The sequence below is a fragment of the Aplysia californica genome, unplaced genomic scaffold, assembly GCF_000002075.1.
Source record: "Aplysia californica isolate F4 #8 unplaced genomic scaffold, AplCal3.0 scaffold01140, whole genome shotgun sequence".
NCBI lineage: Eukaryota > Metazoa > Mollusca > Gastropoda > Aplysiida > Aplysiidae > Aplysia > Aplysia californica.
Genome location: NW_004798410.1, coordinates 39,290 through 54,230, shown reverse-complemented (window position 1 = coordinate 54,230; position 14,941 = coordinate 39,290). Strand labels below are relative to the sequence as shown.

General features: G+C 37.9%; 1 protein-coding gene across 1 annotated transcript in view; it reads left to right on the top strand.

The window, feature by feature from the left end:
* Positions 1 to 5,612, top strand: part of LOC101863070 (protein OSCP1) — an 11,711-nt gene extending 6,099 nt beyond the window's left edge. Inside the window, exons 8-9 of the mRNA XM_005111874.3 lie at positions 2,521 to 2,642; positions 4,193 to 5,612. Coding sequence (XP_005111931.1) covers positions 2,521 to 2,642; positions 4,193 to 4,364 — 294 coding nt within the window. The 3' untranslated portion in view covers positions 4,365 to 5,612. The remainder of the gene's footprint in view (positions 1 to 2,520; positions 2,643 to 4,192) is intronic.
* The last annotated feature ends 9,329 nt before the right edge of the window (positions 5,613 to 14,941 follow it).

Here is a 14,941-nt window from a genome sequence, read left to right as displayed (position 1 = left end):
TGTGTGTGTGTGTGTGTGTGTGTGTGTCTGTGTGTGTGTGTGTGTTTGTGTGTGTGTGTGTCTGTGTCTGTGTGTGTGTGTGAATGAGTGTGTGTGTTTTTGTATGTATGTGTGTGTTTGTGTGTCTGTCTGTGATGCAGGGAGGAGACATGGTGTGTGTGTGTCTGTGTGTATGTGTGTGTGTGTGTCTGTGTGTATGTGTGTGTGTCTGTGATGCAGGGTGGAGACATGGTGTGTGTGTGCGTGTGTGTTTGTGTTTGTATGTATGTGTGTGTTCATGTGTCTGTCTGTGATGCAGAGTGGAGACATGGTGTGTGCGTGTGTGTGTGTGTGTGTGTGTGTATGTGTGTGTATGTTCTGCCTTTGTGTCTTTGTATGGTGTGTGTGAACGTGTGTCTGGGTGTGTGTCTGTGTATGGTGTAGGTGTCTGTGTGTATGGGCGTATTATGATATTGTGTGTACGGAAAAAAAATATATTGTTATTTGGAAATGAAGAGAGGGCTATTTTCAAATGATATCACTATCATATGCATATATATAATGTATATGTAGTGTGTCCTGTTTCTGTATGTAGAATTCATGCTACGTAGAGGACTTACAAAAGAATGTTCAATAATGCTGTCACTTTTCTATACACGTGTAGGTAACACTGGCAACCTAGGGGTTTAGGCTGCTGATCCTTCTTTCCTATCAAACATCTATTGTCCTGATCTTTCCTCCTTTATCAAAATTTTAAAGTTTGTTACTCTCTTGTTACACCTCTAATCTAATCTTCGGGGCTTATATAACCTCTTTGTGTTGCAAGTACCGTAAAACTCTTACTAAAGCTTTAAAAAGGTACATAATTATTCCATTTTCAACGTGATTACAAACTAGATATCCTTAGTGTCTGATGGTTGGAGGCATGTAAACTTGCAACGTGGTAGTGTGTTGTCCTGAATTTGATCTAATACCAGCTTCTCTGTTCAGTTATGGTGTCACGACACTCGTAAATATGCTACCCTGTTTTACGTCTGAGTCTGTAAGTGCCCTCAACTTCAATCGGAAAACCACAAGAAGAAAGAGGAAGAGCTAGAAATGAACTGAGGAAATACACAACACACCAGCAAATTTTGAAAGCTCAAACTGTGTATCTTACAACACACCAGCCAATTTTGAAATCTCAAACTGTGTATCTTACAACACACCAGCCAATTTTGAAAGCTCAAACTGTGTATCTTACAACACACCAGCAAATTTTGAAAACTCAAACGGTGTATCTTACAACACACCAGCAAATTTTGAAAGCTCAAACTGTGTTTCTTACAACACACCAGCAAATTTTGAAAGCTGAAACTGTGTATATTACAACACACCAGCCAATTTTGAAATCTCAAACTGTGTATCTTACAACACACCAGCAAATTTTGAAAGCTCAAACTGTGTATCTTACAACACACCAGCAAATGTGAGGCGTGCTTACAAAATGAGTTACTTCTCGCCATCCGAGAAATGAGATATTGGCCGAAAATGGACACTGGGGTCAAATTTATAGATTTTCCAATTTATGCCATTTTGTTCTAGTCTACCATGTCTTTTATTATTCCAGACTTACAAATTGTACAAACTCCACCTATAAAGCTGATGTATCAATTTCCATAAATGCTAAAATCCGTGAAGTAACACATTTTGTCAGCACACCTCACAAATTTTGAAAGCTCAAGATCTGTATATCCCACAACACACCAGCAAAGTTTGAAAGCTCAAAATGTATCCCTCACAACACATCAGCAAATTTTGAAAGCTCAATCCATATCTCTTGCAACACCCCTACAAATTTTGAAAGCTCAATCCGTATCTCTTACAACACACCAGCAAATTTTGAAAGCTCAATCCATATCTCTTGCAACATCCCATGAAATTTTGAAAGCTCAATCCGTATCTCTTACAACACACCAGCAAATTTTGAAAGCTCAATCCATATCTCTTGCAACATCCCATGAAATTTTGAAAGCTCAATCCGTTTCTCTTACAACACACCAGCAAATTTTGAAAGCTCAATCCATATCTCTTGCAACATCCCATGAAATTTTGAAAGCTCAATCCGTATCTCTTATAACACACCAGCAAATTTTGAAAGCTCAATCCATATCTCTTGCAACATCCCATGAAATTTTGAAAGCTCAATCCATATCTCTTACAACACACCAGCAAATTTTGAAAGCTCAATCCATATCTCTTGCAACATCCCATGAAATTTTGAAAGCTCAATCCGTATCTCTTACAACACACCAGCAAATTTTGATAACTCAAACTGTATCTCTCAGAACACACCAGCAGACATTCAAAACTCAAACTGTATCTCTCAGAATACACCAGCAAATTTTGAAAGCTCAATCCGTGTATCCCACAAATAGCATAAAATTTTGAAAGCTCAATCCGTGTATCTCACAAATAGCGTCAAATTTTGAAAGCTCAATCCGTATATCCCTCAACACACTAGCAGTCCTTGAAAGCTCAAACTGTATCTCTCTCCCCCAGGACACCAGCAACCCCGACCCTCTGGCCAAGGCCCATCTGGACCTCCTGTCTCAGCTGATTGGAGCAGATGTCACGAAGAATGAGTTCAGGCTCAACTTGTTCCAGAACGATCAGGAAGAAGAGTAAGTGTTGATGGGATGATGTAGAGAATAAAGGGACAAGAGTAAGTGTTGGTGCCATAATGTAGAGAATAAAGGGACAAGAGTAAGTGTTGGTGGGATGATGTAGAGAATAAAGGGACAAGAGTAAGTGTTGGTGCCATAATGTAGAGAATAAAGGGACAAGAGTAAGTGTTGGTGGGATGATGTAGAGAATAAAGGGACAAGAGTAAGTGTTGATGGGATGATGTAGAGAATAAAGGGACAAGAGTAAGTGTTGATGGGATGATGTAGAGAATAAAGGAACAAGAGTGAGTGTTGGTGGGATGATGTAGAGAATAAAGGGACAAGAGTGAGTGTTGGTGGGATGATGTAGAGAATAAAGGGACAAGAGTAAGTGTTGATGGGATGATGTAGAGAATAAAGGGACAAGAGTAAGTGTTGATGGGATGATGGAAGAGAATAAAGGGACAAGAGTAAGTGTTGTTGGGATGATGTAGAGAATAAAGGGACAAGAGTAAGTGTTGATGGGATGATGTAGAGAATAAAGGGACAAGAGTAAGTGTTGGTGGGATGATGGAAGAGAATAAAGGGACAAGAGTAGTGGTGTTCTAATGTAATAGAGAAAATAGAGACAAAAGCAATTAGTGTTAAAGGACGTAAAAGAGGTGAAGATGTAGAAAATACAGAGACAAAAGCAAATGATAAAATATTCAAGATATGGTAACGAAAACAAGTGACAGTGTAGAGAAGAATGTAAGACTCAGATCAGCCAGTTCAGCTGAGCCTCCGGACAAAAACTCGGTCGCCTCCGTTCCTGTCTGAATCCAGGCGTTGATTGACGTTCGGCCCGGAGCTGTAGGCTACTTGTTCCGGGGTCTGCAGCACCGCGTAGAGGTCTCAATAATGACTGCAATAATGTAAGACCGGGTCCGGATGTACTCTAGACGAGGCCACAAGAGGTTGCCGCTTACCTGTCTGCCTGCGGCAGACTGCCGCCCTCCTAACAGAGGCCAGCCAGAAGAAGAAGAAGAATGTAAGAGAAAAAATTCTGAACCTGAAAATCGTTCTTTGTGAATGTGCGTGTTTCTCGCTATATGCATGTTTGCTATGTGCATACTAGACCGTGACTGCTTTTATGGTTGATGGTATGGTATGAAAAGGTAAAAGAAATATAGTAACCCCTCACTAAAAATGTTAGCGCCTATAAATGGCCGCTTGCACTGTATGCTTCCAAGAAAGTTGAGGTTGTTTCAGAATGCTCTCAGGTCTGCTGGGGTAATAGTATAGATTGTGAGTGGGTGGTTGGTGGGTGCTCTGGTGTGGTTTGCTTCTTTTTTCCTATCAAACACCTATCGTCCTTATCTCCCCTCCTTCTTTTTTATATTTGTTACTCTCTTGTAACACATCTAATCTTCTGGCGCTCATATGACCTTATGCATTTGCGAGCGCCGTAAAACCTCTACTATAACTACAAAATAGACTGTGAAGCGCATAGAGCTTGCTGTTCAGCGGGGATTTGCGTTATACAAATGCTATCTATTATTATTATTTAAAATATTTCTGCCCTCCAGGGAAGCAGCGTCCATTCAGCCAATAGAAACAGCCGAGTCCAAAGTGGTCAACATCGATGCCTCCAAGAAGAAGCAGAGTTCAGAACTGTCCAAAATCATGGGCGAGATGACCTTGGAGGACGGGGGCGCTGACGGCGGGGACTCGGATCTGCTCTCGCTCATGGACAGCTAGGCTGTGGCGTCGACAGCTAACCTGCTGCGGCGACGTCGTTTAGAATTCTAGAACTAAATCTCTTCGGTGGATTCTCTGGGGTTGATGTGTAATACTGGGCTTGACTTTATTTCAATCTTGATTTGTCGATTGCTTTACTTTTCTGTAACTTTGTTTTCAGATTAAAAAACGGAAGTGATTTTTTTTTTCTTCAATGAGTTTTGTTAAATTGACATCTTTATCATTATATTAAGCGTTTTTAAAAATTTTAATCCACCTTTAATACTGGTACATTTTTAATTTGGTTCATTATTTGATTTAAATGTTGTTGCAGCTTTTTTCCTTCAATTACAAGGAAGAAGCAGTTGTGAATATGGTGATGTAATGTAGGCTACTGAAAAAAATCATACATATTCTGTTTCCTAAATGAACCAGTCAATGGTCTCTCAGCATTTTGAATTCTGTTGGTGTCTCACTACATACTTGTGAATTTTCTCAATCAAAAAAGTTTGGTTGTAATGTGGTACAGTTGTCTACATCTTAGATCCCCTGACCTGACTCCCTGGTAAACCTTAGATCTCACGTTACTGAAAAAGTGAAATATTTGATATAGAGGTCCCCTTTAGATCCCAGTTTTCACAGGAGAAAGTTGACTACAACCCCAATTTTCTCTCTTGATAGTCTAGTCAAGTAAGACTTAAACAAGCACACATGTATATTTGACAGATTGAAACTCACTGTCACGTTTTTCCAGTGGCTTTGTTAGACATCATCAGACGTGTGTTTGGTTGTTTTCCGTGTACAGCTCCAGATCTCTCTCATGTGTCAAGTCGTTGGAGGTTTTTGACTACCTGATGTAACTCCAACATCTCAGCTTTTACGCTCTGTCCCTGCATCTTGTCAATACCAACGTTTTTGTAGGGGGAAGGGAGGCCGAAGGGCAAGAACTCGAATAGCCGCTGGATCGGAAAAGTGAAGTAAAAGTAAAGTAAAGTAGGGGAAAGGAAGCAAGAGTACACGTATTGTATATCGACTGCTGAAATGCGAACACCATACCTCCAGACCACAAGAGCCCCAATCACTCTTAAAATGATTCCATAGCCATTGGGGAGATTGTTCTGACTTGATCATAAGTCCTCTCTGAGTCTGTGCCAGTTAAAACCTTTTTATCCTAATTTTTCCACTTTTTCCCAACTCCCATGCAATGGAGTCTGAGGCGAAGACTACTGTACCAGTCATATAACAGCTGTATCCACTCTGTGCCACAGATCACATATCCAAACATTCCATAATGTTCTCATTTCCTCTCTCAATTCACCAGCTGTGTCTGCCTCTGATCTCTGACTGTTTAACAAGGGGCAAATGTTTCTCAGATGTTTTTTCCGTCCATTCTTGTACAGTAAACGTGGATCTTTGTCCAGTGTGACAAGTGTAGTCCCCCTGTATTCTGATTTACTCTTTATCTCCGTGGGAGATAAACCCACTATGCCCGGGCCGGTTTTTGGTACAAAATCTAAAAATGACTAAATCATCACTAAATTGGTAATTGAATCAAAACAAGTGGACCTATTTCGATAGTTCATCTAATGAATGAAATCCCGATAAAAGAGAACCGTTTTTGGAAACTGCCGAAAATTATTTTGATTTCGAAGTAGTCGTAAAGGAATGTGCCCTAGCCTCTGCCAGCGGCTCACCGGCACAAGGGTTCCAACCGCGGCTTGCCGGAGATAAAGAGTTAAGAGACCATCATCGTTTGGACAGTGCTCTGTCCTCATTGAAGTCATTTTTAGAAGTTACTTTCTTCTCCTTAGTGGATAAACTAGATTGTCAATGAACTCACTCATCTCTATTTATGAAATGAAAATCGTTGAGCTGCTGTTTTTAGTTTAATTCAAATTCACCAGCCTCTATAAATAAATCATTGATGATGGTCAAATGAGAGTTTTACAGCACTTGCAAAACGTTTAGGTTATATAAATTTGATGTTACCAGAGAGTGTGATACAAAGAAAAAAAGTCTTTATTTATAGAAAGTCTTTTATGGCACTTACAACACAATTCAGTTCTATTCGTGTAAGAAAGTGCCAAAGATTAGCAGTGTTACTACAGAGTAATAAAAAAAAAAAAAAAAACAGAAGGAGATATAACAATGATAGAACTTTGGTGGGAAAGAAGGGGCAAACCCTATCAGAGCACCTACCAACCACCCACAAAAGAAAAGAAGGAGATTAGATAAGGACAATAGACATTTACTGGGAAAGAAGGAGGAAGCAAACCACATCAGAGCACCCACCAACCACCCACAGATAAACTGTTTCGCCCAGTGTCTGTCCTCCAAACACAAACATTTCACAAGAAATATACTGTGCAGCCTCTCTATAATAATAATAAATAATAATAAATAAATTACACTTTTATTTGTCCCAGAAGGGCACTTTGTTTTGTTTTACAATGGCAAACATACATACATAAATACATAATTATAAATACGTACATACATAAATACATACATGCATGCAGAAATACATACATAAATACACACTATTACACAAATACAGAACAGTTTACAAACAATGCCACTGTCGGTCGCCACTGTGCAGCGCCCTGTAATTTGAGCTAGGGTTGTCATGTCTTGCTCAAGGACACACTCCAGTGACCACCCATCTGATCCCCGTGTCACGGACACTTGCTTGACATTGCTTGAGTCAAAACTCACTACTCACTTAGCCACTGACGACACCGTCAGGACAGAAAAAAATGTCGTTATAGAGAGTAGGCCATAGGCCTATTTGTTATAGAGAGGCAAAGACAAATTACTAATGATATATTTGATAAAGAAAAAATTGGAACCTGAGCACCGGGTTGCTATACAGAGGAGGTTGTTATATCAAAGGTCGTTATAGAGAGGCTGCACTGTACCACGAGCCAAACATTAATTCTGTATACTTACCTCATTATCTCATCGTACCTTCTCCCTAGTAGTATCAAAAAAACATTATGTGTTGGCGTGGATGAATACATCACAAGGGTATCAACTGTGACATACGTATGCTTGGGTGTTGACCCATCAATTAATCTGTGGCATTGTTTCAACCAAGCATTTATATAAATAAATGAATTACACTTTCATAAACATCGCATTGTAAATTGTTTCACTATCTAATATTAGTAGGCTATTACTTAAAACTTTCCTTAAAGATCTTTTGTTTCAATTTATCCTTTCTTTTGAGATTACTTGCCGTCAGGGTACACAACTTGAGGCCCAACTAAGATACGGTGTTCATCCTTCCTGAGGGAAGAAGACCTTCTTCATCATATCCGGGGGTGGGGGTGGGTCCTCAGGTGGGCAACTAAGATATATACATTAGTTCAAAGACCTTCACCCTCGCTCCCAATTCAGTATTACCACAGCACTATATATATACCACTATTGGAACTTGCTGTCTGTACTTACTTCACTTTACTTTTTAATTCTCTGTTGCCATTAACCATTCAGGGCAGTTTTCTATGGTAGGCCAACTCTGCAGCTCTTTCAGTTGGGATGTTATAGTTTCTCAGGGCTCCCTTGACTCCCTCAATCCATCTTTTGTGTGGCCTACCTCTTCCTTTATAGCCCACAGTCTGTGCGAGTATGTAAGAATCAAAACTGTCCAAGGAGTGGTGTACACTACCGTACAAATCTTTTCTAGGAAATCTTTGGCGTACTGAAATTAATCTTGATGCTTAGAATTGACTTTGATTGAAGTGATTATTGTACTTCTTGCTTGTGATCTGATTGTGAACAGTGTACATTTGATCTGAAGTGAACATGTGTGATAACTGCAATAGTCCCTCACTTCAGCTCGCTTTGTGCCAATTATTTCTTTTTATTTTTATGAATATTGTACAATCAAAACTGTCTCTATAATTTGTAATCCAAAATCTTTTTCAGATGCGCTCTTTCCTCCCCTGTTTATCTGTATCTTTTGTTGATTATAATGAGTGTTTTGAATTGATATTTTCACATTTCTTCTGAGAGAGTGTCAATCACTTGAATCAGTGTGTATCTTTTTACGTTACCTAACCTTTATGGTCGCTTTTAAGGCCAATCGGGCTAACCCAGATTTGGGGTTTCCAGAAATCTTAACCAGCTCCAAAAGTAGGTGCATTGCCTTTTATCTGTAAGAGAAGCTTGGTTTCATTGGTGTGTATATTTGTTTGGTTATAGAGAAAACTCTCCTTGTCTTTTAAAGAAACTGAACAAGGGGCAAAAACTTTACTTTCACTTTTCTTAAAACAGCATTTTTTGGGATAGCCCCCTTATGCTTAAAAGCGGCCACATCATTCATCATGACTTATCATTTTTGTAATGTTTTTATAATATAATTCCATGTACTATAAGCTGTTCCTGTGATGTAGGTTTTCGGACAAAGTTTCGAATAGTGTGATAATGTGGCGTCGGTAGTCTAGTAGTTAGACACGTTATGTCCTTGATAAAGACACTTTACATGAATTGTCCTCTCTTCACCCAGGTGGGAATGGGTACCTGGCCATAGACAGCGAAAGATCTTGTCAGTGTGTTAATGTTTTAGTGCCTATAAAAATGACAGCTTGCACTGTATGCTTCCCAGGAAGTTGAGATTGTTTCAGAATGCTGTCAGTCAGGTCTTCTGGTATAATGATAGGTTGTAAAGTGCATAAAGCTTTCTGTTAGATAGAAATGTGCACTATACAAAGGCCATCTTGTGTGTGGGGTTTTTTTGTGTTATTTTTATTATTATTATTATTACAATTATTATTATTATTATTATTACAATTATTATTATCATTATTATTATTACAATTATTATTATTATTATTATTATTATTACAATTATTATTATTATTATTATTACTATTATTATTACTATTACTATTTTTATTATTATTATTATTATTACAATTATTATTATTATTATTACTATTATTATTATTATTACTATTACTATTTTTATTATTATTATTATTATTACAATTATTATTATAATTATTATTATATTGTTGTGAAAAAGGTGCAAGAAAAGTTCCCAGTTGATCTCACCCACAGTGAACCCTATGTAGCGTAACATGTCCCCTATGTTTGGTTCACTCTCTTTTGATTTGCATAGTCAGTCGTGTTAGTAGCACTGGTAACTTATAGAAAACCATCAAACATCATCTATTCTCCCCACCCCTCACCCCCACATTATCATTTTTGTGTGCAAGTACATGACGTCCTTGAAGTTTTAATTAAACGAAGACTAGCTGTCTTCTAAATGATTACAATTCTGAATTGCCTTGAACTTGCAGAACGTTATCATTTCAAGAAAAAGAAGTCCCAAATGAAGTTCAAGGTCATCTCCCTTTTATTTGCATCAAAACCACCTGAAATTTAAGTTCTCATTCTCAAGGCCTTGTGTTTAAAAATGCATTTTTGCTTTAAAAAAAAAAAGAGAATCGGACACCATCATTATTTTAATAAAATTCATTTATAACATTTTATTAATCATTTCACTTTCTGTGTGAAAGATGCTTTGTTTTATTAACTATTGTGAGAACTTTTCTACTTGATTTAACACGTTGAGCAGTAAGATTTTCATATTTCTTTGAATGAACCATGACTACTATTACATGTACCTGTAGAAGAAAACACAGGTAGGAAATATAAATATACTTGCAATATTTCTGTGAAGAAACCATTACTGTGTAGCCTTCTGTACTAGTAAGACGACACAGCTTGAACTGTCCCCATGGTTTTATGTACCCCGCATAATTTAGCAAAATTTGATCATTTTTTGCATAATTTCTGATTATTTTCCTTTATCATTCTTTGTTAAAATTAACAGAATCGCATAATTTCACATTTTTGGGCTCAGTTTGCATAATTTCATAAGTTTTCTTGCATAAAACGATGGGGACAGCTTGAAAAATATTTACAATACCTCTGTGAATAAATCATTACTACTCATGTACTAGTAAGAAGCTGACACAGCTGGGAAAATATTAACAACTACGATACTTCTCTGAATGAACCATTACTACTATGACTATGTACTAGTACTACTAGTAAGAAATAAACACAGAGCGAAAACACTAAGGATACTTCTGTGAATGAACCCTTTCCAGAATGTACTCGTAAAAGTATAAAGCAAACATTTACACCGCAAGGAAAGCCCTTACAATACTTGTGTGTGTATGTTCCTACTGTACGTAGCTGTGGTGACCCACTGTGCAGTTGGGTAATCTGTAGTGTAATAGTGTAGTGTTGTGTATTTCAAGTCACTTGTTTTCATCTGAACTGATTCGTTGACTGTAAGTGTGGTTTAATAAACAGGACAATGTAATTTTAGAATCAACTCAAGCCTTGTTGTTGTTGTACTGTCTTCCTCTTCATTCGCCGGCTCCTAGTATTCTGTCGTTTTTCAAGCATCATACCACACCTGTCCTGAGACCAGGTGAGTGGTCAACTTAATAATCATAATAATAAATTGAATTTATATAGCGCATTTCCACAAAGAAGTGCTCAATGCGCTCTACAATAATACAAAGAACATATTATGAAGCGCACTGCTCCTATAGTAATCTCTTTCTTTCACTAGTCTCACTCTGTCTGTCTGTCTGTCTGTCTGTCTGTCTGTCTGTCTGTCTGTCTGTCTGTCTGTCTGTCTGTCTGTCTGTCTGTCTGTGTGTCTGTCTGTGTGTCTGTCTGTCTGTCTGTCTCTCTCTCTCTCTCTCTCTCTCTCTCTCTCTCTCTCTCTCTCTCTCTCTCTCTCTCTCTCTCCAGTACATCCTTGAGTAAAGACAATCCCACAAGGCTTACCCAGACACCCTCGGACACATTGATGAATTCACACAGTCATAAATTCTTACAGAACAGAACAGCATGAATAAACGATACTGAGAGAACATAATAGATACTGAGAGAACATAATAATATTTGTATTGGGAATGGCGGAAATTGCAGATTGAAGCTGGACTGAAACAAATGCGTTTTAAGTGCTGATTTAAATTTTGATCAAGGGGTGGACGCCCGTAGATGAGCTGGTAAAGCGTTCCACAAGGGGGGGGGGGGGGGCGTGGTGTGAAAAAAACTTCAGAGAAAAATAATAACTTCCATGGTTCGGAATATTTGCACGAATTTGAAACTGAATACAGTAGGTATAGATCTACTACGTATGTATGGCTCTTTTCGTCTCTATGCAGACGATCAATTTAGCTTAATTTGGTCTCAAGGTTGTCTTCATGCAGCTTCTTTCATGCCTAATTCTTCCTATGTTTGAAGCGCAGATTCTGTTGCAGTGCTTGCATGTCAGTGTCGTAGATCGAAGCTCTGTATTTCCGCTGTTTTCCTTTCTATGTATAACCACGTGAAACCTGGAGAGAAGTCACAGAATTGGATGTAGAGAAAAGAGGGAAGTCATGGAATAACGCCAAGAGGCTAGCCCAGGATAGGGAAAGGAGGAAACTGTTTGGTTGTATACCCTGACCCAGGGTGAGAAAGGCAATGATGATGCTGATGATAGGCCTACTATGTACAATATTCACTTTTTTTTCGTAAGAGTTTTACAGCACTTGCAGCACAATAAGATCGTATGAGTGCAGAAGATTAGAGATGTTACAAGGGAGTGACAAACACAAAAAATAAGGAGGGGAAATAAAGACGATAGATGTTTGAGGAAAGAAGGAACAAAGCACACCAGAGCACCCTTCAACCACCCACAATGCACTTTGTCTTGAGAGGCAAGCACTTTACACCCCTAGATAAGTGGACACCTCCACAGTTGTTTGTACTGCCCTTTTGTTCAAGGGTAAGAGTTGGAGTTTGCTATTCAATAACAATAACAATAATAGGAAATTGTATCAGGTTGTGTTGTTCCCAGTGGTAATGAAGTTAAGTCCTTTGAAAAGACATATATGTGTATCATGTATTTGTTTCTCATGACCACTGTTTTGTGCAGGTCTGATTATTGGACAGGTTTGAATTTAAAACTCTTTTCCTCCAAGTCTTCCGTGCCCCGACCACAGGGTGGGAAAGATCGAGCAAAGTCACAAAACTAGGAGATCCTGTAGTAAGTTTGAATTGAAGACTCCGCAGCTTGTTAACTCAGGCCAACTGGGCAAAACTCTTTTTTTAAATGATTTTTGTATGAGTTTTACAGCACTAGCAACACAATAAGGTCATATAAATGCTGAAGATGAGAGGTGTTACTAGAGAGCAACATACACAAAAAAGAAAGAGGAGGGATAAGGACGATAGTTGTTTCGTATGAAAGTAGGGAGATTGCTGAAAATCCTTCTCACATCTTGTTTGTAGGGGTGTAGAGAGGTACGTTGACACAAATAATGGTCATTTACTGCAAGGGAAATGTAAGACAGATAGACAGAAAGAACAACGGGGGGGAGAAGTAAGGCTTACCAGCGGCATCCTCCAACCACCTGCTTTCTCACATCTTTCGCCAACACTGGCCTAGACCCTAGAGCCCCACCATGACTTCACAGACAATGGTATACGAACTGAGTTTAAGTTTGAGTGCAAGAGTTTTTCGGCACTTGCTGCAGCACAATTAAGTTGTTATGTAAGTAAGTGCTGAAGATTAGAGGTGTTACAAGAGAGTAACAAACACAAAAAAGAAGGAGGAGAGATAACGACAATATATGTTTGATAGGAAAGAAGAAGCAAACCACACCAGAGCACCCACCAACCACCCACGACGTACCTCACCAGCATCAAACAGTAACAGACTTTGGAAAATAATCCCGACAAACCGAATTGCTTTACTTTAAATTTTAAAACACAAAGACAAGCAAACACAAGAGTACGGTAATTAAAAAGACGAGTATTTTAATCAAATACTTCTTGTCTGAGAAAAAAAATTAACTCTGTCAAAAAAAAAGCTCTCTATTTCAGCGAACAGAATAGTGTAAACTTACTGGGCACAGAAAAATCAGGTCATTATACAATGGTAAAATCTAATAATCTAAAAAACAACAACAACAAAAACTGGGAACCAGCATACAAGTTGGAACTTAGAACTAACGACACAAAAGAAAATGATTCTTCCATAAAATCAACACAAGGCACACGTCACGTTTTCTTCTGCAAACAAATGTCTTTTTTTTACTGCTCACAAGAAATGGAATATGAATAAGTGGAATCTATTGTGTCTAAAATCATCGTTACTAATCCCCATTCTCTTCTACAAACCATAGGCCTTCTCATCTTTTCACACACTGGAGCCTGCTGTACGGCTGAATGTAGCAAAACATTCATCATATCAGTTACTACAAATGCATGTATAGATTCTAGGCCTGGCAATAGAAAAGGCTGCAATGATTCTAAAAACATATTACTGTATCTCTACAGCTGACATGCTTGTTTGGGAGGCATTAATGATAAGACTGTCTTCCTTCAACATCCTTCACATTCAGATCATAATAACAACATCATTCAAATCATAATCACAAGACCCTTCACATCATAATAACAACATCCCTCGTATCATAAATCATAACTCTGACATTTCCACAGATCATGTGTTTAGTTAGTTTTAGTAGCCTATAAGTTTTACTGCACTTACAACACAATAAGGTCATTTCAGTGCTGAAAATTAGAGGTTGTTACAAGAGAGTAACAAACACAGAAAAGGATGAGGAGAGATGTCTTGTTTGATAGGAAAGAAGGAACAAACCACACCAGAACACCTGCCAACCACCCACAGATCAAGTGCAATTACATATAATATGTGTACATATACATGTAATTGCAATTCAAAATAACTTAAATAAAATATTAGTGAAGTTAACAATTAATATAAAAAAACAACAACTTTAGTACGACTTTTCTACAACTCAATAATTTCTTTTTAAATCACAGACAAAATAAACACACTAATAAAAAAAAAATGTAACAACATTAAAAGAAAGTCCACACAATGAAACCTAATAAAAATAAGTTTTCCGTTGTATAAATACATTTACCTCTTTGAGCTTTCAAAACTTCTTAATTTCCTTCTAAAAAACAGCTAGATCACAAATTATAAATGTGGAAGACTGAGAGATGATAAAATGTTTTAACATTCACTGCAGGTGTTATAAAAAAAACAATCCTTGTACATTCTGCAGAAGAATAAATACCTCTTTTATATCTCAACAACATTGCCTTGGTGAAGAACATTTTCTAGAGTTCCAAGAACATTGGGAAAAAAAAGGTCAAAACTGTTCAGTCACTGATTGTTGTATTGTGCACATATGTGTTTTACACTCCTCTCAACACAATTAAGGATAGGGCCAAGACAAGTAGGTACAAAGCCTCTAAAACTCCCAAAACAACCCAAGTTGAGGATTCAAACCAAAGTCACCCATCATGACCTCCTGGAGAGCTTTCCACTAAACAGAAATAAGTGTATACAGTGTACATTTTGTCATTTAAGATAATAAGAAGCATCTACACAGCTGTTGCATTCTTTCAGTATCAGTCGTAGTGATAGTTGGTTTTACGACACTAGTACGTGTACACAAATAGTTCATACAAGAGCTGACCATTTAAAGATATTGTTAAAGAGTAAAATACAAATAAAAGAAGAAGGAGAGACAAGGATGACA